The 27,089-nt window shown below is 44.2% G+C and overlaps 1 protein-coding gene across 2 annotated transcripts in view; it reads left to right on the forward strand.

Moving 5' to 3' along the window:
- Positions 1–27,089, forward strand: part of HOMER3 (homer scaffold protein 3) — a 134,492-nt gene that overhangs the window by 69,405 nt on the left and 37,998 nt on the right. For both annotated transcript variants that reach the window (XM_063455384.1, XM_063455383.1), the window contains 2 exons: positions 2,547–2,703; positions 22,998–23,105. In XM_063455384.1, coding sequence (XP_063311454.1) covers positions 2,547–2,703; positions 22,998–23,105 — 265 coding nt within the window. The remainder of the gene's footprint in view (positions 1–2,546; positions 2,704–22,997; positions 23,106–27,089) is intronic.

Below are 27,089 nucleotides of genomic sequence, written 5' to 3' on the forward strand. Positions count from 1 at the left end.
TTTTATCTGCAATGTTATGAATATGAAAGAGTATATCCATGTATATCCAAACTAGTAGAATAGCTGAGTTAGAGAATTTTACCAATTCAGCATTTCGGACTTTAAATTAAAATCACTTTTGAGTTCTCTCTTTAGTGAGTAACCCTGCTGGTGATTTGTAAACCTTCCATACAGCATGCTACGCGCACTGTTAATAGCAATGGCTATAGCAGCTGGCTTTCACAGTCTCAGTGACCATGCAGGTTTGTAGGACGTTTTGACATGGACACCAGAGATGAACCAGTCGCTGTCACAGAGTTCCAGCTGCTCTGATTTGAGCAGATTATACATGCCAGCACTGCAGGCCTGGCCTGAGGAGTGACTTTGAAAATGTGAAGTTTATGTTTCAGCTATTCCTTCATCGTGTGTGTTGCCAGTTGTAGTAAAATAATTTTTACACAGTGTTGGGTTATACAGCTGTAAAAATAATAATAATAATAATGCTGTGTTCAAAAATGGATTTTTCATTGAAGTCCTGCTTTTCTCTGGTTAACCAGGGGCAATTTCACATCTAAAACACGTTATCTTTATTTTACTACTGTAGAGGATAGCAGAAAGCACAGAGTGCATTTTAGATGTCTCTCTGTAATGTTTAATATGTATTATAACTTAACCCATTAAAATGTATAGACTTTTTTAAATCGTATTTTTTTTTATTTTTTATTTAAAAAGTGTGTGTGTGTCATATGAATCAACTAATCCCCTCTCCATGCCGTTAACACAGAGAATGAAGCTGCGACTGATCATTTAATATTGTGTAAAATGTGTCAGTCTGCCCCAGATCTGTAGCTTAATTCAACAATCTGCCACTAGCCAATTATAATATGCAGTAATTACAAAGCACATTTTTATTTTCCCTTATCTTCACATGCTCAGGAAATTTCCACCCCCAGGGATTAACTCTCCATCTACCCTACAATTGTTCACTTTCCATCCCACTAACAGGAAAAAAATTGTAAACTTATTTGATGCACAACCTATAGATGTAAAATTAACAATTGGACAACCTTGGAATATAAATATAGTAATCTGTAACACTGTGTATGATCAACGGGCTCTGTTCTCACTCCGTACTGAAGCAGTTGAATGTAGTTCAGTAGATTAGTAGAAAGATACCTCAGAAAATCACATGCATTTATAGAAAGGATTAGACCAACTCAGTCCTGGACTGCCATTCATTTAAAGTAATGTATTAGATCATCTTTGGAGCATGACTGGAACCAATGAAGTGATTAGAGTCCAATGGTGCAGAGAGACCTTTAGAGATCAGAATTCTATTCCCATCATGGCTTGTTTGGTCTAGTGACATACCTCTTCTGGCATGGATCTCCCTTGCTGTGCTCCTTCGAAGTCATCCTTACTGACATTATGGACTGAGTTCTGCAACTGCATGCATAGTTCTAAAAAGGGGGACCAGTTCAATAGAGGTCTCCACTTTATCTTTTCTGCATTACCTTAGCAAAGGGGAAGCAGAAAGCTGTTATTTTTCTTGTGTTGTATATGAACAGGCTGGATATATTTCAGTAAGGCAGGCACAGAGAAACATTTAGGATCTTAGCCACGATTTAATTGTTTTGGATACATTTTTCAAGTGGTTTTAATATTTTTAAATATAAGTGTTTTTTTTTTTTTTAAAAGTGATTTAATGTTTCTAAAAATATTTGTAATATATTTTGATATATTTATATATATTTTTATGTAATATGTTTTTTGATATTTTAATTTTGAAAAAACTAATTTTAAAAGCCTATCCAAAAAGATTACAATGGAGCCTTAATCTGATCTTGTTTGTCAAACACAGGCTCATAATCCTATGGAGAGGTTTGTACTGGACTATAAGAGCAGATTTCTGGCAGCCTTTTGCCTCTCCATTATTTTGGGTCACTCCTGCAATACATTATGCTGGCAGGATAGCACTAAAAATAGTAAGTGCTTCAATTTCCTACAGTTCGTTGAATATCATTACATTACCTCCTGCTCAGGGCGGCCATCACAAATATTAGGGCCCTTTATAAAACCTCCACCGCTCCCTGCAATGTGAATACACTGTTTACTAAATGGATTTATAATGCCTACAGGCACTTGTGATGTAAATCCGGCTCTGTGTTCAGTGGTATTGATGCAAGTGTCTGTGTGTGAGGATCAGACCATGCTTCCTTAAGATCAGCAATCTGCCTAAATGTATTTGTAAATATTTTTTAGTAAAGTAGCAGTTTGGGAAATTGCAGCTAATAAATAGGATGAAACTGGAATTTACTAAATATAATAGATGCTTAGACAGAAAAATAGACACTACTGTGCTTTCAAAATTTATGCTCAGTTTGTCCAGTTCATGTGTCTTAAAGTCCATTATAGGAAAATTGCTTTATATTATGTTATTGAGATGAGATCTGCCATGAAGGGGTTAGCATTCTAACATCTGTACTATAAGCACGGGAAACAATGTAAAAAGGTGTATCCCTTTCCTAAGAGAGACATGTATAACTCTATATCCATCCTTTTTCCAGTTCTGTGTGTGAGGTTCAGTGGGAAGCAGAGTTTTTCAGCCTCCAGGACAACAACAACAAGTTGGTGGCTGCCCTTCGAGAAGCGAACGCTAATGTTGAGAAGTGGAAGAAGCAGCTGGCAGGGTACCAAGAGGAGGCTGAAAGGCTACGGCAACGGGTAGGAAAGGAAATCCTTATTATTATTATTACTATTAATATTGGTATTTATATAGTTCTATCTTATCCCGGAGCACTTTACAATATTAAAAAAGGGGGAAACCATAAATAAGACAATAAATAACAATAAAGGAGTTTACAAAATGTTACAGTAACAATGGGTTGATGAGGACCCTGCTCAAATGAGCTTACAGTCTAAAGGTTTGGAACTATTATATAACAAATATGTGTTTCACAGTTCACAAGTCAAATGATTGAAATCATAGGTCGTACTGAGCACCTGATCGCAATCAAAGGTAAAATCATTTAATTTTATTGCCTGTCAATTGGGCAGTTACTCCCCTCACATGGTTTTCTGTATCCTGTCTGACATATTATGCCAGAAAATATTAATATTATTCTACTACACACACTACCGTTTACAATTAAGAAAAAATGGTATCACAGCCAATTTTGTGGCTATTTAAAACCAAAATCCCAATATTAATTTCATCCGCCGTCCCACTGCACAAGGGATGGAGTGATTGAGGTCAAATTTTTTTGCTACAGCTGCTGATTCCATCGGTTTTCAAAGGGACACTATAGTCACTAGAACAACTACAGCTTAATTTATTTGTTGTGGTGTATGTAGTCGGTCCCTGCAGGCATTTTAATGTAAAGACTGTCTTTTAAGAGAAAAGGCAGTGTTTACATTGCATCCTAGGAACACCTATAGTGGCAGTCACTCAGACTGACAATAGAGGTGCTTACTGGGTCAGTGCTGCATAATCTGAGAACTGATGTTCATCATCACAACACTCTGCATTGAGGTGCTGAACGCTCCTCATAGAGATGCATTGATTCAATGCATCTCTATGAGAAGATGCAGATTGGCGCAGCGCTGCATTTTGCCATGCATGCGCAAAAGCCTCCCAGTGCTTTCCTATGGAAAAGCATTGGATTGGCCAAGATCCTCAATTTTAATGATCTCCGCTAAGTGGGCGGAGCAAGCTATGGCGAATCCGCGTGGTGCTTGGAAAAAGTAATTTTTTTGTATGTTTTTTTTTATTTTTTAAATGGGGGCAAAGGGGATCCTGCCACCTAAATAGTGTTTTTAACACTGTAGTGTAAGGAATACACATTAGTGTTATTTTAACCATTTAACTATGGCACCACGTGGAAGGGGAACCATTTTTATTAATTGAGTTAAAATTCTAACTGCATTTGCTTGCTTGATAGTAACCCTCTGACCAAGTTTTTGGTTTGTGTTGTGATTCTTAAAGGAACCAAAATCTGTGTAGCTGTACCAAATTAATTTCAATCAAGGCAATACCTGCAATGTTCAGGAAAGCAAGTCATCCTATAACCACTAAGCTTAAATACACCCTGTTCCAAACTATTATGCAAATTATATTTTTCTCACTTACCTAAATAATTGATGTAAATACCAGTCAGCATAATTCTCATGTTATCAACTATTAAGAGTACAATTCAAATTTTATTGAACAAACCTCCTAATGATAACAGTATTTTTTTTAAACATAAAAAACTTACAATGCACTGTTCCACATTGTTATGCACAGTAAGTTTCAAAACACTTTATAGGTTGTAAAGAACTGAAAATTGTCATTTGTTATGTTTGCAGCATATTTACTGAAATCAAAAGCTATTTCAATCAAACTTATAACAACATTTTAACTTTTTAAACATTTTAGGTCACGTTACATTTTAACATAGGGCCCCTTATTTGATAGCAGCTTCACAAGTCTTGCATCCATTGAACATGTGAGTTTTTGGACAGTTTCTGCTTGAATTTGTTTGCAAGATGTCAGAATAGCCTCCCAGAGCTGCTGTTTGGATGTAAACTGCCTCCCACCCTCATAGATCTTTTGCTTGAGGATGCTCCAATGGTTCTCAATAGGATTGAGGTCAGGGGAGGATGGAGGCCACACCATGACTTTCTCTACTTTTATCCCCATAGCAGCCATTGATGCAGAGGTATTCTTTGCAGCATGAGATGGTGCATTGTCATGCATGAAGATGATTTTATTACGGAAAGCATAGTTCTTCCTTCTCTACCAGGGAAGAAAGTGGTCCATCAGAAACTCCACATACTTTGCAGAGGTCACCTTTACACCTTCGGGGACCCTAAAGAGGCCCACCAGCTCTCTTCCCATGATTGCGGCCCAAAACATGACTCCACTATCACCTTGCTGACATCGAAGCTATGTTGGAACGGGGTGGCCGTCCACCAACCATCCACTACTCCATCCATCTGGACCATCCAGGGTTGCACAGCACTCATCAGTGAACAGGACTGTTTGAAAATTAGTCTTCATGTATTTTTCTGCCCAATGCAGCCGTTTCTGCTTGTGAGCATTGGTTAGTGGTGGCCGAATAGAAGGTTAATGCACAGTTCCAAGACTCTGGAGGACTCTACACCTTGATATCCGTGGGACTCCAGAGGCACCAGCAGCTTCAAATATCTGTTTGCTGCTATGTAATGGTATTTTAGCAGCTGCTCTCTTGATCTGATGCATGGATCTGGCAGAAATCTTCCTCAATGTGCCTTTATCTACACAAACCCATCTGTGCTCTGAATCAGCCACAAATCTCTTAATAGTGCAATGATCACGCTTGAGTTTTCATGAACTATCTAATGTTTTCATACATCGTCCAAGGCATTGAACTATTTCACTCGTTTCGGCAGCAGAGAGATCCTTTTTCTTCCCCATATTGCATGAAAATGGTGCTCTGCTTAATAATGTGGAACACCCTCCTTTAGTAGTTTTTCCTTAAATTTGGCTCACCTGGCAATCTAATTATCACAGGTGTCCGAGATTGTTTTCAGTGATCAAAAGAGCCCTGAGACACAATGCCATCCATGAGTGAAACTGAAAAACAAAATATTTAATCTTTGTGACACTTAAATAGAATTTGCATAATAATTTGGAACAGGGTGTAAAGCTTCTATATAGGTACGGGACACAAACAGGAGCGGGTGTAAAACAAATAAAGCCTTGATAGGTATGATAATTTCCAAGAGTTCTTTGATCATCTATTATAGCAAAGAAAATCTCTGTTGTGTATACACCTGCACCTCTTTAAGAAAGTAACGTGGAACCCACTCATACTTTGGACTACATATTAAAAGGCCGCTCTTAGAAGTACATAGGTCTCCAGCCCCCATATACCAAAAATAACTTCCATTTCACCTAGCTAACATTATTTAAGAACCTTTTAAAATTCTTCTGTTTAATACAAATTACTGTTATTTTGTGAGTGGGACTGCAGATCCAAGCCAGCTGCATATTTAAGTGTGTATACAGGGGAGAAGGAGTTAGTACAATTTAAAGTGGACTTTCTTCAAATAGATTGACAGGAGTAAGAAAGGAGAAATCTGTTAATGTTCACTGAGTCACAGCAGAAAATCACTTTGCTGTTCTTGCGTTCTACAGCTAGCGAGATTTATTTTCTATTTTTCGTCAAGCTTTTTCAGCGTATATAGCAACGTGATTTTATTTAGAGTCTATTTGAAGCTGAATAAAATGTAAATATATATAATTTAAGTTTTCGTGGTGAATTGGTTCTTTTATTTTTTGAAAACAACATAAATTTTTTTGCACAGGATGTTGCTGTAGATAGCAACTGATCCACAATTCTTCTTCCTGTTGCTAATCTAAAATAAAACTAAATAGATTTTCTTTATGAATGTGATTTATTCTTCCAGCTTTCACAAACTGTTCTGAATTTTGCTTATTTGCTTATTATTTTTTTTTATATCTTTATTGCTTCCTTTATTTATTATAAATGTCTTGAAACCTTGTACACAAGTTTTTTTCCAGCTTGAAGTTTATTGGATTTCAAAAGGGGGAGGGGGACAGAATAAATAAGGGGGTGGGGGGTGAGGGAGAGGGGACATACAGTACTTCCAGTAGTATCAGAACACATTGTATACATTTGCAGAGAGTACCAGCCCAGCAACGGAAAGTGTGAGATAGAGTCTGTCGATCCGCTGAGTGAATACGCAAACTGCCTTCCTGTCTACGTGAACCCTATGGAGACAAGGATGGCATAGATCCGGAGTAATCGGTTGACCAAATTGATATACATAAATACCCACACATACACACACATATACATATACATATATATATACACTGAACAAAAGTATAAATGCAACACTTTTGTTTTTGCCCCCATTTTCCATGAGCTGAACTCAAAGATCTAAGACTTTTTCTATGTACACAAAAGGCATTTCTCTCAAATATTGTTGACAAATCTGTCTAAATCTGTGTTAGTGAGCACTTCTCCTTTGCGGAGATAATCCATCCACCTCACAGGTGTGGCATATCAAGAAGCTGATTAGACAGCATGATTATTGCACAGGTGTGTCTTAGGCTGGCCACAATAAAAGGCCACTCTAAAATGTCATTGTGTAGTAGTTTTAAGAAAATTAGGTTTATTAATAAAGTTTAGGAACAACATTCCCATATATGTGCGTAACTATCACATAAAATTGGAACAGGTCAGTCACCATTTATTTCTTAGGGATTGCTGTTCAAGTGTGTGTGTGTGTGTGTGTGTGTGTGTCAGGGCACCGCGGGAGGCTGTAACGGGAGGCTGCAATCAACTTGCAGCACTCACCCTCAGTCCCTCGCCGCCCGCGGTCTCCCCTTCACCTACCTGTCAGCAAGCGGTGTCCTCCTCCTCGCCTCCCAGCGGCAGCATGTATAACGCTGCACGCTGGGAGCCCGCACGTTTTTACGAACGTCAGGGTCGGTCATGTGACCCGGTGTTAAAGTCACAGTACCATAATCACAGTGGGAGGTGTAAATATCTCCCACGTGTGATTGTTAATTCTGATTGGAAGTTGGGGCGTGGCTTGGACGTCGACCAGGATGGACGCATAAACAGTGAGCTCCGCTCCACCGGTCCGCCTAAAGCCCTTTCTATAAGCTTACTTTCGCTCTTATGGGTCGTAATCGTCGGGGTGACCCTCCCGGGACCCCTAGAGGCACGCAGAACAGCCAATCCCTAGGTCCGATGGACGGGTTCCTAGTTACAACGACGGACGCACGAGGTGAGGCCGGAGGCCCCAAGATGGCGACCGCTCCTCAACCACAGGGAGATCCCCCAGCTTCTACCCTAGAGAGCATCGGTGAGGAGATCCGCACGATTGCGGCATCTATGGCATCCATGGCCACGAAGGCCGACCTCCTGGTGCACACCACTACAATCCAGGATGCTCTTCGGGCCGAGATAGCGGGACTCCGGACAGAGGTATCCGCACAAGGGACCCGTATACAGGAGCTAGAACGCTCCCGAGAGACACATGCAACCAGACAAGCGGCAACTGACACGGCCCTATCCCGACAAGGCGAACTGCTCTTACAAATGCGCAGAGCAGTGGAAGATCTTGACAATCGTGGCCGCAGATGTAATATCCGCGTCCGCGGCATGCCAGAAGCAGAGGGCGAGGAACACATCGAAGACACCCTAACTGCACTTTTCCGGATGATCCTACCTGGAGATGCCCCGCTGGAAATCCGGTATGACAGAGCACACAGAGCCCTGAGGCCTTGCTCAGCCGAGGAGGGCCCGAGGGACATTATTTGCTGCGTCCATTCGTTTGCCACAAAGGATGCCATTATGAAAGCTGCCAGGGCGCAACCTACATGGGACTTTCACGGCACACCTATTTCCCTGTTTAATGACCTGTCCCCAACAACTCTAGAAGCAAGGCGCGCACTGCGGCCCATCACCGCATTGCTCAGGTCCCACAACATACCATACAAATGGGGCTTTCCATTCGCATTGTTGGCGAGACACGGGAATGGCTGGGTGCCACTCCGCGGACCAGAAGAAGCTCCCGGTTTCCTGGAAACGCTGGATCTCCCTCCTGTTCAGAACCCGGACTGGATCCTGGGCCCCCTGGGGGCTGGCCGGGGACCGCAACGCGCACTCCGCCGCCGCAGAGGCCGCTCACCACGAGAGCATGCAAACCGCGACCACGAGGCCTGAGAACAACATGAGAACCACGTCCCCTTCTGGACTGCCCTGTTACTGCCCAGGTACTGTTCCCCCGACATGAGACATGGCAAGACCGAGCACTGGCGGGCTGACTCTCGCTTGCCCTTCGCCCTACTCCCCCCCCGTTCTTTCTTCCCCCCCCTTTTTTTTTTCATTTTTTTTATTATTGGTCCACATATTGCTAAAAGGCCATACTTGAGGTTGCCAACGGGTGGGATCCGAGACCGCATATCCTTTGGGAGGGCTGAGGGGTGATTTTGCAATATCCTACCTAAGGCTTTGGGACCCCCCCATCGGACAGAGGTTACCACCGTGTATGTTGTTTTCCTGGAATGCGTACGGCATGGGGCGCTCCTCCCCCCTCCCCTCCCCCGCCCCCCGCGGGGACATAAGCCGGGACTCCCATATAGGACCTTTGGGGGGGGGGAGAGGGGGCGGCTATGGGTATGTTGCTCCGTTTTACACTGGAGGTGGCCTACTGGGGCTCATCTAACTCAGGGACGAGGACATGAGACTTCTCTGCCAGCCACCACTGACACTAGCCACGTGCAGCACTGAATCGCCCGATCGAGGGGGTCCACCTCCTACGGACATGTAATGTAAAATGTTCATCTTGATATTCCGATCTCATTCTTGTTACTGTAAGCACTGTGTGGGGAATGTAATTTTTATATATGGAAACACACGGTACGTTAATAGGGGTAAGCATAGACGGGAGATATGTTGCTGTACACCATTATGCAAAGTGATTAGGACTGAGAGCTGAATACCGCAAAGTTTAGTATTGTACAGGGGGGCGGGGGGACACGGGGAAAGGGGGGACTAAGGGGCGAGATACTAGCCTTATCATTAAGGATTCACGGCTCACGGATTTTGAGGCTGCTCCCCCGCACCTGTGCAGCTACACGGGGGGGGGTGGGGGGGGGTTGGGCAGGTGCCCACTCACCTGGCGTGGCTAACCAGATCACCCATGGGCTCCGCATGATAGCAGGCACGGGGGGGGTTGGTGGGTGGGGGGGGGTTTGGGGGGGGGGAACTTATGTGCCGGTTCGGGGAATCAGAGAGGGGGACATGGGGCGGGACGGCCCAGAAGGGCACGTTAGCTGTAATCTCGTTACCGGTTGGGTTAAACTGTTAACAACGTTATGCTTGTTTCTGATAAAACATATTTGATGCAGTACAGTTGACTTTGTATTAGCGTGACCCATACATCATGACCTTGTTGCACTTGGGCTCGGACTCGGATGGAGCTGGACGGATCGGACTACATCTCACTAACACATATTGTACTACTCCTGGCGTAGACGCCAATCACTGCTCTACACATCCACTTGCGCAACTCCCCCGACGGAGCCACGGGCGTACTCTCACGCTGATCAGGCGATCGCGTGAGGCGTCTGGCCACTCCCAACGGGGCGCAGGTGCCCTTCCTATCGGAAGGTGACTTCGGGGCGCCACCACCTTTTGGCCCTGCAGGGACTAACCCTGGAGGGGGGTTGTGACGGCCCACCCTCATTTTAACTTTTACCTACCCTTCCCACTCACTTCACTCTTAAGATACACTAATACACACACACTCACACACAACACATACAGGGACTTGGTTCGGATACCGGCTGCCAACTGCCTGACCGGTACACCAGCAGACAGAGACAGACGAGACGTTTGAACCCCTACCCACACGAAACCGTGCAGGTGACCTACGAATAAGACACTAGACACACGGAGACTCACAACACACCTGGGCCGTGCCGCCGCATCGGGATTGGGTGTCGCTCGGCGGCTCCCCTAGTAGTTGAGCCCGACCCTAGAGAAGAGACAACATGGCGTACCGCAGCGCTCCCATGTCTGTCTTGACACTCAATTGCAGGGGATTGAACATCCCGGAAAGACGCACCCACCTCCTGAGGATGCTGCGTCGACAAGGCGCATCAATAGCGCTACTACAGGAAACGCATTTTAAAGAAGGAGCTGTTCCTAAGCTTCGCAATGCCCAATACCCTCTAAGCTATTGTAATAACCACCCGTTAGCTCGCCGAGCAGGAGTGGCTATCCTGATCGCGGCTAACTTGGGGTTTCGAGAATTGGATAGACTGACAGATGACCAGGGAAGATTCCTCTTCCTGAAGGGGGTGATAGCCGATAGAGTGTACACTCTAGCGTCTATATATGTACCTAATTCCAGGCAAGCGACGTTCCTTAGAAACACGCTACGTAAACTACAGGGATTCTCTGAAGGGGCCCTGATAGTGGGGGGAGACCTCAATGTCCCCCTGGAACCACTCATAGACTCCTCCACCGGTCACTGCTGCATTCCGCAATCGCAACTCAGATCCATTCGCAAATCTTTGGGGGAGCTCACACTAGTCGACTGCTGGAGGGCCATGCACCCGGACGATAGGGATTACACCCACTACTCTGCCATACACGATCGCTACTCCAGGATCGACTATATTCTAATCAAACAAGACGGGCTATCCCGACTACGAAAGGCTTCTATAGACCCGGCGACGTGGTCAGACCACGGATCGGTCCAGGTGGAGTTAGAATCCCCGCTCTTTAAACCGGCAATTCGGACATGGCGCCTTAATAAAACATTGCTACAAGACCCCTCAGTGAGAGATGAGATCTCTCAGGCGCTAGAACATTACTTTGAGGAGAATGGATCAGGAGACATGTCCCCAGTGACGGTGTGGGAGGCTCACAAAAGTGTCATTCGCGGCTCTCTCATCGGAATTGCTACCCGCAAACGGAAAGAGGCCACACGAACTATGACCGAACTTTATAACATCATTGCACGCCTGGAACTACAACACAAGCGATCTCAGTTGGTTGCCATCTATAGAGAGCTGATGGAAGCCAGGCGGAACTTAAGAGCCCTACTCACACAACGGTACCTCCGCTCAGTACAATCGTCGAAATCCTTTTTCTACACCCACGCGAATAAGGGAGGGAAGTTCCTCGCTCGCCTCTTGAGGGGCGACGTGATCCGCACCCAGGTGAGGAAACTTCGCCTAACGTCCGGCAGAGTTTCTCAACACCCGGAGGACATAGCTGGGGAATTCCGGGCGTACTATGACTCACTATACAACTTATACTCAGGGGAAAACCCGACCCAACGAAGGGAAATGTCAACAAAGATCCAAATGTACCTACAGGAGCACGTAGGGAGACGGGCTACCCAAGAGGCGGCTTCCGCACTAGATGACCCGATCACCACAGAAGAACTGGCGACAGCCCTGAAAAACACTAAAACCGGGAAGGCACCGGGCCCGGATGGGCTTTCTACGGGCTATTATAAAAAGTTTGCCACTATATTACTGCCTTGGCTGACGCAATCGGTGAACGGGGTGGCGGAGGGGGGAACCTTTGGCGCAGAATCTCTATCGGCCACAATAACGGTCCTACTAAAACCTGGGAAGGATCCAGAACAGTGCGGTAGTTACCGTCCGATATCCCTGTTGAATGTGGACACGAAGCTCTTCACGAAAACGTTGGCATCCAGACTACAGCGTCTTCTGCCGAGTCTTGTCCACGCAGACCAGACGGGATTTATCCCGGGCCGGGAAGCGCGGGACAGCACACTACGCCTGTTCTCTGTACAACACCATGCCCGGAAATATCGAAAGCGCCTTCTACTGCTGTCCACGGACGCAGAGAAGGCCTTCGATAGGGTCAACTGGGCCTATATGGCCCAGGTCCTCCGGCACATGGGACTGGGGCAGAGGATCCTGGCGTGGTTCTCCGCCCTGTACAGTTCACCGAGAGCAGCGATACGTGTAAATGGAGCCCTGACCACGAGCTTTAACATCACGAACGGGACGAGGCAGGGTTGCCCCCTCTCGCCACTCCTCTTCGCCCTCTCCTTGGAGCCTTTTCTACAGGCGATCCGGGATAACCCGGACATTCACGGCTATTCATGGCAACATTCGGAACACAAAGTGGCCGCGTACGCGGATGACCTCTTATTCTTCGTCGCCCAACCGAGGCTCACACTCCCGTGCCTACTGGCGGAATTTGACAAATTTGGCCAAATATCTGGGTTCAAGCTTAACCTAGCGAAATGTGAGACTCTGAATATCACCATGCCCGCGACGGAATACGAGGACCTTCAGTCGCTCTTCCCGTTTCGCTGGTGCACGGGAGCAATGAAATACCTCGGAATCTGGATCCCCACAGACCCAAGAGAGATTTACCAGCGTAACTTCGAGCCTTTACTCCAAAAAATCGCACTAGACTTGGCAAGGTGGGCATACCCGCACATTACATGGCATGGCCGAGTCGCGGTGCTGAAAATGAATGTTCTTCCACGGATCCTCTATCTTTTTCAGACGATCCCAACCGCACTACCGGCAACATTCTTCTCGACGCTAAAGACAATGGTTATTAAATACGTGTGGCGAGGAGAAAAGTCCAGAATAGGCCATGACCTCCTCTGCAGACCCAGACACAGGGGAGGTCTGGCGCTACCGGACTTCAGGAAATACCACCAGGCCGCAGTATTACAAATAATCCTGGACTGGCATGACGCGGATTCGCCTAAGCAGTGGGTAACCCTGGATCAGGAGGGGAACGCCGCAAAGCTGAAGGCTACGGTATGGCGGAGGAGAGCGACTAGAAACGGTAGACAACATGATGAAGACCCAGTATCCCAAAATCTGCTCACCTGGGAGACTCTCAGGGAGGACACGCGGATATCTCCGACCCCATGCCCCCTACTGCCGATAGCGCATAACCCCGACATAGGGGGGGGCTTACCAATCGACACCTGGTCCTTTATCGGAGATATGACATATATCCCGATACACAAGGTCACTCGTGACGGCAACCTAGACACACTGGATGCGCTGTTGGGCGGACGACCGCGTTCTCCGATGATAATCTTCCGATACATGCAGCTTAAATACTTTTATGACTCCCTCCCCCACAAGGATAAACTACGGAGAGACCTTACCTGGTTCGAGGATCTCTGCTCTCGCAATGAGACTCTGGGAAAGGCCATCTCGAGCCTGTACCAACATTTGCTGACAGACCCTACCGTGGAGAATACCACGTTCCAGCGACGCTGGGAGGAGGCGATGTCCAAAACATTCTCGCCAACACAATGGGACAAAGCCCTCATATGGCAGCACAAAAGCTCCTCCAGCTCGCATTATCAAGAAGTAAACTATAAGCTGCTAGCTATGTGGTACAGGACTCCGGCTATGCTCAGGAGGATTTTCCCTGATGCCTCACCAATGTGCTGGAGATGTGCGGGGGAGAGGGGTACGCTCTTCCACATTTGGTGGGAATGCGCGCTCATCGCTCCGTTTTGGAACCAGGTCGAATCTGACATCCGGACGATCCTCGGGGACGATGTGGAGTGGTCGGCCGAACTGGCCTTACTCCATATATCTGCGCAACCACTATCCACTTACAAGAAGTCTATACTGCGACACCTGCTGAACGCTGCCAAATCACTTATTCCACTGTACTGGAAGAAAACGGACATCCCCGACCGAGAAGAGTGGATCCACAGGGTGGAGGATATTAGGGCAGCTGAGGCAGTCCAGGCAACCCTGATGGATAGGATGACAAAACACACAGACATGTGGGCACCGTGGTTTGTCTTCCGCGCGGGGCAATAGGGGGGGGGGTGCGCTGGGGCCCGGGTGCCGATGGGGTGGGGTGGCGCGGCCCCAGCAATAGCCACTATATGTACCGGGATACCAGACCCCGAGACGAACTGACGGACATAGCTACCAACCCTCCACACTGCTCACAGAAATTTGACTAGGAAGGGACTCACACCACTAGACACATAGACAACACAGAAGGACACCCCACCAACCTGGAGACCTCGAGAGCCACCCTCATGACGAGCTCCCATCACTGACTTGAAGGAACTTAACCCGGACGACCTCAGGGCGGGGTACAGACACAATAGTATCCCACAGACGTGTAACACAACTCCAGAACCATAGGGGTCCGCTTTAGTATGCTTCAGCCCACGCCACAACCTTCCCAGACTTGGTCCCGGGATCCGAACCGCACCTGTACACCACTACTATACTGATACTTACCCATAGAGCCACATGGGGACACAACACATGGAGCTACACGCGCAAACTCGGCCTCACCCGTAGACACTAATGTAGGACAGCGGCACGGTGCAGTCGGGGACAACACGCTCCTGGAACTGACCATGGGGGTCTAGCTTTAGAAACCCTGGGTAGGCCCTAGGCATTCACTCCATAGTGCACGACAAGATAGTTCTCCCTCTGGGACACATCGATTATACCGAAACATCACACTGACCACGAATGGCCCACCGCGAGAAACCCCGGAACCTTAGCTCACAACTTTTACTAAGGCATATATCAATCACAGATCGCAGCTATCAATATGACATTGTTTGAAAAAAGAAAAAATTATTGTAATAATATTGACGATGTATTTGGCACATCTTCCACGACTTCTAGCTCCCATAACCACGAAATTAATTATAACACATATGAATGTCAAAAGAAACTAACTAGAGCTATGAATCAGGAAATACGTATTATGTGGGAAGTAGCCACCTTGGAAAAATATGTTAAGGAGAGGATTACTCCCCGGGGACTTAGATACAATAAATACCCTACTTTTGATAGGGGAGAGGAGGACTTCATGGAAGAGTGGAATGAGATGTTAGAGTCATTCTCTTTCACTACAATGAATATGCTAATTAAAAGAAGGAAACTCACCCTTGAAAAGTTAGATCAGGAAATAAATACAACACAAAACACACTTTTAAATCATACAACAGCAGAAGAATATGAGGAAATTACTAAAACTGTCCAAAACCAAATAGAGAGAACAGAAAAAGAGACAATAGAAATAAAAAAGAAGAAATACAGAAGGGATAAATTTGACTATGAAAACAATCAAGTAAGGACGTACCATCAAAATAGATCCAACTATAAGGAATCACAATATACTAGACCCACTAGTCAATACAGAGAGAGACCGCGCCATATAAATACATACACTAATGGAGCAAATAAAAGAATACCCTCAAGGGGTAGGAATAATTCCCATAGAGATAAATCATCCCCATCGAAATATAAAAAACAGGACAGTAACATACTACACAGAAATTTTCCAACAGGTAGAACTTCTTCACCAGAGAAAAATCAACCTAAAGAACAAAGACAGGCAAGGGAGAGAAATAGATCCCCAATTTTAACAAGAAATAAGAGGAAAGAAACCTATGAGAGACCATTACAGTTACACAATAGATTTGAAACTCTATCAAACTCACACACGGAGGATTTTTTTCAGGAAGGGAGACAAAAGGGAAAGTTCAAAACCAATCAAGAGTCCCTACACAGAACGACCTACCAAAGGTCATTATCCAAAAGACTGAGAGATATGGAATTAGAGGAAAGAGAGGAGGCAAGAAAATAAGAGAGAGAAAAAACATACTTAAAAAAAGAGAAAGATCAGCCATCTTTAACTTAACTACTACTCCTTTAAGTAAGATAGAAGAGAGAGTACTAAACAAAGGCCTCAAGTTCGCCCCTACTAAACCCTTGGATAAATTTGAATTTTTTGTAGACCTTAATAGGTTTAAACGTCAATTATGTTTAAAAAAGTGTTTTATGAGAACAGACCGACATTTCATGCCAACTCCCCAATCCAACTTCATACATACAGATTTAAGAGAAAGATCCACTTTCTTCCCAGACAATTTTATTTCGGATGAAATGGTTTCTTTCGAAAAATCTGTCATGCATGATATCAATAAAATTAAAGGGAATAACAAAAAGTCCATGAACCTTACTAAGCAAGAGTGGCTGACTCTTAAAAAACTACAAAAAGACAATAGTCGGGTTATAAAACCAGCTGATAAGGGGGGGGGTTAGTAGTCATGGACACTAAAAGATATATTCAGGAGGGCCTAAGACTAGTGGAGGACCCCAACACATACTGCAGATTACCTGGAGACCCAACCAAGGATATAAGCAAAAAATTTGAGGAACTTTTTCTAAAAGGCAGGGAAATGGAAATAATAAATGAAAATGAATTTAAATATTTAAACAGCAACAAACCCAAAATCCCAGTGCTATACCATCTCCCCAAAATACATAAAGATCTGCTAAATCCACCAGGGAGACCAATAGTCTCGGGGATTGATTCAGTCTCAAGTAGACTTTCAGAATATTTAGATCGTTGTCTACAATTGGTGGTAAAGAATACACCCAGTTATCTGAAAGACACACTGAATGTAATTCAGGTTTTAAACAGTATAGATTGGGAACCTCATTTTATTCTAGTTACCGCAGATGTAGGGTCTTTATACACCATCATATCCCATCAAAAAGGGTTAGAAGCGACGGAATTCTTTTTAAAACAAGCACAGACCTACCCAGAGGAACAGATCCAATTTATTCTCCAGGGGATTAAACTCATCCTGGAGAACAATTATTTTTGGTTTCATAACGATTTTTTCTTACAGAAATGTGGCACTGCTATGGGGACAAGGTTCGCGCCCAGCTATGCAAATTTATTCATGGCGTTTTGGGAACATAGCTTCATTTTGGAAGATGCAGGCTGGAGCGCGAACCTTGTCACCTATAAGCGCTACATTGATGATATTTTTTTCGTTTGGAGAGGAACAGTAGAGGAGTTACAAAACTTTCTATGTTTCCTGAATAATAACCAGTGGGGAATAGTGCTGACCACGGAATTTAGCAAAGAAAAGGTGAATTTTTTAGACTTAACCATCTATGTGGAAAACAACATATTAAAAACTAAAACTCATTTTAAAAAAGTTGATGTCAACAATTACATCAGTCTTAAAAGCTGCCATTTTTCCCCGTGGCTAAAAAATATTCCAAGGTCACAATTTTTAAGAGTTCGGAGGAATTGCTCGGATATAGACACTTTTAAAAATCAAGTCCATAGAGTTAGAGAACAATTCCTGGAGAAAGGTTACGAAAATCAGGCACTACAAAACACTGAGAGGGAAATAGAAAATATAGATCGTAAATCCCTCTTAGAATACAAACCTAAGAAAGAGGAAAAATATAAGGAGATCTCTTTTATTTGTGGTTTTAATCAGAATAGCAACCAAATCAGGAAAACTATGAAAAAATACTGGCCCTTACTAAGAAATGACCCTATGCTGTATAGCATACTACCAGACCAGCCGAAAATTGTGTACAGAGGTGCTCCCAATCTAAAATGTTTTCTAACTAAAAACCACATCAAAGAAAAAAAGTCGACTCCTTTTTTTCATAAGTTAGGTTTTTTTGGGTGTGGACAATGTCTGGCCTGTAGGGGCACTAGCAGTAGTAAGAGACACCTTACATCTTTTGAAGACCCCCATAACAAAAAGGAATATAGATTGAGAACTATGACTACATGTTTCTCCAAGAAGGTTATCTATATCCTGCAGTGCCCATGTGATCTGTATTATGTGGGGAGAACAAAACGCCCCCTACATATACGTATCAGTGAACATGTAAGAAATATCAAAAAAGGTCCCTACATTTTAAAACACTACACAATAGTGACCCAAGTCTTTTAAAATTTTTTGCTATTGAGAAGGTGGAGACAAATTGGAGAGGGGAAGATGTAATCAAAAAACTTGGCCAAACAGAAATGAAATGGATTTTTAACCTTAATACCCTTGTTCCTTTTGGTCTTAACGTTGATTTTGAGTTATGTCATTTTTTATAATACATTTTCCGACCATATATATTTTTTATACTATTTATTGTTCATTTATTTGTTATGCAAACGTAATTTTTATGGAAATTTTAACTAATAATGACCATTGTATGTTTTAAATATTAACATTTGTATATCCCTGTCTACCTCACACTGAAAATTATTTGAAAATTATTTGCTGTTCCTGGTTGGATATGAAAAAATATGTATGCTATAATATACCAGGATAGTTGATATATGGCTATTAGTAAATGTTTTGCCCTGAAGAGAGATTTATGAAATACATATCAACCTTTGAGCAATGGTAGAGGACCCCTTTTTCCTGCACAGCTCATTCCCTACATGCAGGTTAGAAAAAAACGGTAGTACAAACTGAAGCATGCTGGGAGTTGTAGGAACAACTGGAGCCCGGAAATGATGTATCGGCAATACAAGCCGAACCGGAAGTGACGCGACGGCATCTAACCAGGAAATGAAATTCAGCTGCAGGACGGCGAGGAAAAGGGCGCGAATGGATGATTTATAAACTGGATACCAGCAGACTCACAAGTACAGACTGAGGAAGCCGATAAGGACGGCGAAACGCGTTTTCTGGGAGAAGAGGAGATTGGACATTCTAGTAGTAGTATACTTATACATGCTACTTCGTATGCATTTTATATATATATATATATTTTCTTGTGATTTTCAATAAATGTAATTTTTTAAATACCCTTACTCCATCTCCTCCATACATCTGGTATCCACCTGAGGGAAGTGTCACCTCTAAATTGACACTGATGCCTACAGCACTTAGAGCCAGTCCCCAAAAGGCTCTATAAAAGGTGAGCACCAAATTTATACCTGTGTTCTACCATATTTAATTGAAGATAAATCTGCACTAGGAGTCTTCTTTTGTGCTTTATTTTGGAGATATAATTCGCAGACAGAAGGAAGAAAGGAGCATCTTCTATCCCTAGGTTTTGCTGCCTACCTTGAAAGGCACACTGGTTGATGTGTTTAGAGCCTATACCCGTATAAAAGGCTCTTTACAATGTGAGTTCCCCCTTTTATATTTTTCACTCTATTATCAAGTTATCTGACAGTACTACCCTATATATTTCCTTTGTTTATTTTTCATGTACACCCCGTGCCTATTGTAAGGGGTAAGTGCATAAGGATTATTTACATTATACTTTGTAAGCGCTGCACCTATATCAAGTGTTGGTTTAATGTTTCTCACACTCTAAACTCACTGCTTGGTATTCAGTTTTTTTGGTTTCATATATCAATCACAGGATGGGTCCGCGCGCCCGCGCTCCATTACGAGTCCGTGCTATCAAGACATACTCTCCCTAAAAACTGGGGTTTAATACCTCACAGTTATGTCAGAACTCATAGACAACCTTGCCATACTGGAAAATATTACGACACCGCTCATTCTGACACACATACACAGCCATTCAATCGACAACAACACCCGCTCACTGCAGAGCACACGAACTGCAACACACCGCATACTACACACGGCCCGTAGAAACCTAACACTACCCACAAGATTCGGCCTACACACCGCTCAAACACCATGACACCTTCATACCGATGGGAGAATGAAAATACACCAGGGATACATATGAGAGCATACCTGGTAAACTGTAAATGTTACATTATTGCGGAAAATGATACTACTGTTGGCATTGGATGATAAGACAGCTTTACTCTTTCGTGTTACCGCACCATGTTCAAATCCTAATGTTACGGGCCTGCGTGCCCACCAAAGTTTATACTGTGACTATTGACTACCCATCACACAATGGCACTCGATCCTGCACACACATACGCTATTCCAATAATAGCGACTCAAGTATGATGGAGATCAAAGGGACATCGCGCACATCGACGCTACCATACAAGCGACACTCACACGACACCTACCACTCACTATGGGGCATGAGACCCTTCCTGCACCACACGCACCATACTTACTATATTTACACAACACTAGACGACACTTCACTCACGCACCACATCATCACCCCCTCATGTGGGATACGATAACGCACTTGAATTGTATGAAAGGATATATGCTGTTAAAATATACCTGTATAAATACTATCAAAAGCGACATTAATTTTCAATTGAGTGTCAGGTCGACTTCAATGTTAACAATCTTTGTACTTCATCTGACACCGAATAATAGAGGGCCTGCGTGCCCACCTGCATTGTTTTTTTTCTTTCCTACTACTATTCAATAAAAACTTGATTAACAAAAAAAAAAATTCTGATTGGAAGTTATCCAATCAGAATTAACCATAGGATTTATATACTTACCTTTCCTGTCTCTCAGTGCCCTGTTGTGGTCGTGTGATACCTGTATTGCAGTCTGTTTGTGCGTCTCTCTGGTTACCGATTATTTGGCTTGTTATTCCGATTTTCCTGTATTCTCCATTCCTTTGACCTCGGCTTGTTTCTCGTTCTCCTGTTTTCTGGCTCCCTTTACTTGGCTTGTCTCCTGACTATTCTTAGTGTGCTTAACCCAGCCATTCTAAGGACCGGTATTGCACCCTTTACTTTCTGTGACCTGTTAGCGTGTTAGGTTCCCGAATCGTGACTGTGTGTGTGTGTGTGTATATATATATATATATATATATATATATATATATATGTGTATGTATGTTATTTATAAAGCGCCAACAAGTTCCGTAGCGCTGTACAATGGGTGGACTAACAGACACGTATTTGTAACCAGATGAGTTGGACACACAGAAACAGAGGGATTGAGGGCCCTGCTTAATAAGCTTACATGCTAGAGGGAGTGGGGTAAAATGACACAAAAGGTAAGGGGGTAGGGTAGAAAAGTAGGTTGCTAGGACAGTATTTATTAAGGGCTTAGTGTTTTGTTTTAATGACAGTTGCAGGAGTGGAATCAGAGTGTGGGGAGGGACAGCTGTTCACAGTTTAATTAATTTGCTTTCCTAAAGAAGTAAGTTTTCAAAAAAAAATTCTGAAGGAGTGGATGAAAGTCTAACAGAGAGGGGAAGGGCGTTCCATAGGAACAGTGCAGCCCTGGAGAAGTCTTTAAGGTGAGCATCAGAGGTAGGAGTAGGAACAGAGATTAGACGTAGGTCTTAGGGGCCTAGATGGGACATATTTGTGTATTAGTGAAGATAAGTAAGTCAGAGTAGCATTGTGTAGAGATTTGTAAGCAAGTATCAGGATCTTAAATTGAGTCCTATATCTTACAGGAAGCCAATGTAGGGACTGACAAAGGAGGGAGCCGTGGGAGGTGCGGGCGTAGAGGAAGATGAGCCTCACTGACGCATTCATCATAGACTGTAATGGGGCAAGTTGGGAACACGTAAGACTACTGAGAAGCGGATTACAGTAGTCATGGCGAGAGAGGACAGCGGCATGGACAAGCACCTTTGCCGTATCAGTAAATAGGGTCGGATACGCGAAATATTTTAGATTAAAGTGGGCCAAGCAGAGAGTTGGATTCGAGGAAGTCTGTCAATCTCGCATTCACAACTCTCTCAAGGATCTTGGAGACAAACGGCAGTAGAGAGATAGGGCGGTAGTTGAACAGGGAGTTAGGGTCAAGGTTGGGCTTTTTCAGAATCGGCGTTATGGTTGCATGTTTGAAGGGTAGAGGAAATGTGCCAGACGAGAGAGAAAAGATTGAAAATTGTAGTGAGAGGCATAGCAAGAAAAGGAGACAAAGTGCGGATGAGATACGAAGGAATAGGATAGAGGGAATTTAGATGGGTTTGGTGAAAATGAGTGATGAAAGTAAAAAACTGAAACCATTAACATGGTCTGGAGCCTATATAATATTGGCTACGTACGTAAGCCTATGTGCTCTTTGGGCAGCAACACACCCCTTCCTCTGAGATGTACCTCAACAACGACAAGAACACAAAAGGAGAAAGAGACCCAATGGGTGGTATATGTGCAAACAGGCAGATAATATAAAGGTGGTAAATGTTATGCTCACCAAGTTGAGAGCCTTAAAATCCTGGCTCTGAGGGTTGTCAGCGATGTGCCAGTATGAAGGGATTGCACTTCCCTGTAAAGATTCCCAGAGGCTCATTGAAGTCTTTGGAGCCTCTGGGAATCTTTACAGGGAAGTGCCATCACTTCATACTGGCACATCGCTGACCACCCTCAGAGACAGAATTTTAAGGCTCTCAACTTGGTGAGCATAATATTTACCACCTACATATTATCAGCCTGTTTGTACATATACCACCCATTGGGTCTCTTTCTCCTTTTGTTTCCTTGTCGTTGTGGAGGTACATCTCAGAGGAAGGGGTGTGTTTCTGCCCAAAGAGCACATAGGCTTACGTACGGAGCCAATATTATATAGGCTGCAGACCATTTGAGTGGTTTCAGTTTTTTACTTTCATCACTCATTTTCACCAAAACCATCTACACTATATGTTTTTTTTTTTATCTCTTTGTTCCCTTCATTGTATGTTTAAAAGCTTATTCCTGAATTTAAGACAACACAAAATGGTTGGGGCAAGTACGCTACAACATTTTTATGATGGCCATGTATTTGCACAGATTTTCATTATTTTACTAATCTTGACTCTCTCTTACTTGTAGGTTACAGAATTGGAGTCTCGAACTACCCTGGACACTACAGCAGAGCAGGGAGATGAACTTTCTGAGAGATTACGAGGCCTGGAACTACTTCTTAAGAGCAAAGAGGAGGTGATCTTATTGTAATCAGGAGCACCGCAATTCTTTACACATAGTTAAAATGTAATCTTAAAAAAGATGTCTGTATTGGAAAGTCAGAAATTTTGGAAAAGGGGTCTTGTTTACAGGAACACATACATGTTTTCAGGACCCCCTTAGGGAGGAAATGTAAGAGTCACATACAAAATGCTTTGCAAACTTTCCTGAGTAGTTCACATTGCATTCTAGGAGTTTCCTCAAAGTTGAGCTTCTGAGCTGAGGCTGTTGGAAATAATGGGTGCTTGACCCAAGGAACATTGTGTCACAGGGAAATATGTCCTGTGTCTTCTTAAACATACATACTTATCCCTACCTGGATTGTTTCACATATTGTGGAAAGATTTTGTTGATGAATTGTTGATGTACGTTTGTGTAATAAACTGTATTGGGAGAAACATGCAGGGCTGGATTAAGAGCACAGTGGACCTGGTGCTGACAATTATGATGGGCCTAATTACGGAATCTTATCGACCAAAAACACAAAAACAGTCATACCTCCCAAACGTCATGTATCTGATGGAGATGGTGTTGGAGGGAAACTCATAGGATTCAGCTATAAGAAAACACATACTCTATGCTAATCTCTCTCTAATTTATGCTTTCATCTTTCAAGTAAATCCATAACCCATAACAGCAGTGTCCAGTGAAGCAGGAAGTCAATGGGTGGGGTAAAAGGGTGGGCCACTGGTGCGAATCACGTAACCAGACCTGCCAAAAGGGGAGAACATGCCCAAAAAGGGGGCATGTCTGTCCAATGAATTTGAAGGACAGCCTGCCATAAATGCATGTCAGGCTGCCCGCCAATCATGCAGGCTGTCCAACTAAGGGCATACTATGCAGGCAGCACCCTGAGCTTGACATAAATGTGTCTAATGATGCACTCACTCCATGCTTTCTAAGGACTGTCCCCTAGCACTCGCTGGTCCACTTGTCTCCTTACCTTCTTACTAGCAGGCAGAAATTCCTGAGACAGAGAAAAGGTGTATGTAGTGAGTGTAGAAGAAAGGGACATGCCACAGTGTTAGAGAGACCAACGTCTGCATTACCTAAACTAATTTTATTGTCAGCCAGTCCACACAAGTTTTGTTCCCATACATCCCTCTTAAGCTTCCAAACTTAAAGGGACACTATAGTCACCAGAACAACTACAGCTTATTGTATTTTTTTTCTGCTAAGTAGAATAATTCCATTCAGGCCTTTTGCAGTAAACACTGTCTTTTCAGAGAAAATAACTCCACTGGCCACTCCTTAGATGGCTGCTAGAGGTGCTTCCGGGGGCAGTACTGCCTATTGTGCAGCACTGCCATTCAGTGTCTCCACCCTCTGCATGCAGACACTGAACTTTCCTCATAGAGATGCATTGATTCAATTTATCTTTATGAGGAGATGCTGATTGGCCAGGGCTATGTTGGACTTGTGCTGGCTCTGCCCCTGATCTGCCTAGTTGAGTCTCAGCCAATCCTATGGGCAAGTATTGTAATTTGCTCAGACCACCACTTCTGATGATGTCAGCAGACAGTCAGTTCAGAGGCAGAGCCAGCAGCTGCAGACTTGACTACAAGTTATATTTTACTATACTTAGGGAGGCAAGAAGGGGCCAGGGTGGTGGTTTTAACATAATAGGGTCAGAAATACAGGATTATGTTCCTGACCCTATAGTGCTCCTTTAAGCAAGAGTATGTGAAGAGTAGTTAGGGTTGCCACCTTTCTTGGGAAAAAATACCAGCCTTAATCATTTGTATAATCACAAGGAGTGACATCAGAGAAAATTCTGTAAAATCACCAACAAACTACTCACAGTTTGATTCTGCTGTATAGATGGATTGCTCCCAATGTCTCCCTGTCTCCCAGTGTCTCAGTCTCGCAAGTCACCCAGTGTCTCAGTATCCCTATGTATCACAGTGTTAGTGTCCCCATGTTGCCCAGTCCCCTAGTCTCCCAGTGTCTCAGTGTCCCCATTTCTCCCAATGTCTCAGTGTCCCTCCATGTCACTAGGATACTGGGGACACAGTGAGACCCGGGGACACTGAGAGACATGGGGACACTGAGAGACCCGGGAAGACACAGACATGGGGATACTGGGAGACATGGGGACACTGAGACATTTAGGGAAACTGGGAGAAATGGGGACACTGAGACACTAGGGACACAGACACATGGGAACATTGAAACATTTGGGGACACTAAGACACTAGGGACACAGAGACATGGGAACACAGACCCTGGGAGACTAGGGGACACTGGGAGACTAGGGGACACTGGGAGACAGACACTTGGGGACACTAGGAGACATGGGGACAGTTGTGGACATAGATATGGGGACACTGGGACATATAGGGACACTGGGAGACATGGGGACACTAGGCACACTGAGACACTAGGGGACACTAAGATACTAGGGACACAGAGACATGGGAACACAGACACTGGGAGACTGGGGACACTGGGAGACTAGGGGACACTGGCTGGGAGACAGACACTTGGGAACACTGGAAGACATGGACATAGACATGGGGACACTGGGACATATAGGGACACTGGGAGACATGGGGACACTAGGCACACTGAGACACTGGGACACATGGGGACACTGAAACATTTGGGGACACTAAGACACTAGGGACACAGAGACATGGGAACACAGACACTGGGAGACTAGGGGACACTGGGAGACATGGGGCAGTTGTGGACATAGACATGGGGACACTGGGACATATAGGGACACATGGGGACACTAGGCACACGGAGAGACATGGGACACAGACACTGGGAGACTTGGGGACACTGAGACACTAGGGACACTGGCTGGGGGACATGGGGACACTGGGAGAAATGGTGACATAGTGTCTCCGTGTCCCAATGTCTGTGTCTCCCAATGTGCCTATGTCTCACAGCGTCCCCATGTGTCTCAGCATCCTCATGTGTCCCAGTGTCCCCTAGTGTCTCATTGTCCCCTAGTGTCTCAGTGTCCCTATGTTTTCCAGTGTCCCCAAGTGTCTCAGTGTTCCTATGTGTCCTAGTGTCTGTGTCCCCATGTGCCCTAGTGTCTGTGTCCCCTAGTGTCTCAGTGTCCCCATATGTCCCTTAGTGTCCCCTAGTGCCTCAGTTTCCCCATGTGTCCCCTAGTGTCTCCATGTGTCCCTGCTGCCTTTCCCCCCATCCCTCACTTGCTGTAGAGCTGCTGTCTGGACTCTGCTGTGTAGCTGCACCCCCACGGATCAGTGAGTAGTAGAGAGAGGCAGGGATATGCTGCAACTTCCTAACCCTGCCTCTCTCCACACACAGTGACCCCTACTGGCCGGTGCTGGTATTGCAGAGTAATCTCCATTTATTCTGAGAAAAATACCTGCATTTGTATTGCCGGTATTACTGCAATACCGGCACGGTCAGGCAGCCACAAATACCGGCTGTGCCAGTAAAATACCAGTCAGGTGGCAAACCTAAGAGCAGTGTGTAAAAAAAAAAAAAATTTTTTTTATTTTTTTTAAATCAATGGGCCTATTCCATGGGCCTGGGCCTGGAGCTGCAGCTCCATCAGCCCCTATGTTAATCAAACATGGCCCTGAAATGTCAGATAGGTATAAATCACTCCAGTCCAGAAATGAGGTGAACTTTCCTGTGTGTCTGTGGCTGTCAATGTGTAGTTAAGGCTGTTCCCAGCAGGTTATGACTTTATAACAAATGAAGTGCATGCTATAACATATATATCTATCCACGGGAATAGTAATCAATAGTAAGTGAAGAATTGCAAGGTTTGGAAGATACATCTCGAAGCAGCTGTAATGATTTGTGTGAGAATAGAACCGGCTATAGTAGGTAAAATCAAAAGAAAGGAAACAATATAAGAAATTGTCAGGTAGTCAAAAGCACATAAAACACAATGTATCACATTATACTAAGAATATAGACAGAGAAAATGGGAAGAAAATTGCTGTAATCATCTATGAAATATCAAAG

The sequence above is a fragment of the Pelobates fuscus genome, chromosome 5 (assembly GCF_036172605.1).
Source record: "Pelobates fuscus isolate aPelFus1 chromosome 5, aPelFus1.pri, whole genome shotgun sequence".
In the NCBI taxonomy this organism is placed as follows: Eukaryota; Metazoa; Chordata; class Amphibia; order Anura; family Pelobatidae; genus Pelobates; species Pelobates fuscus.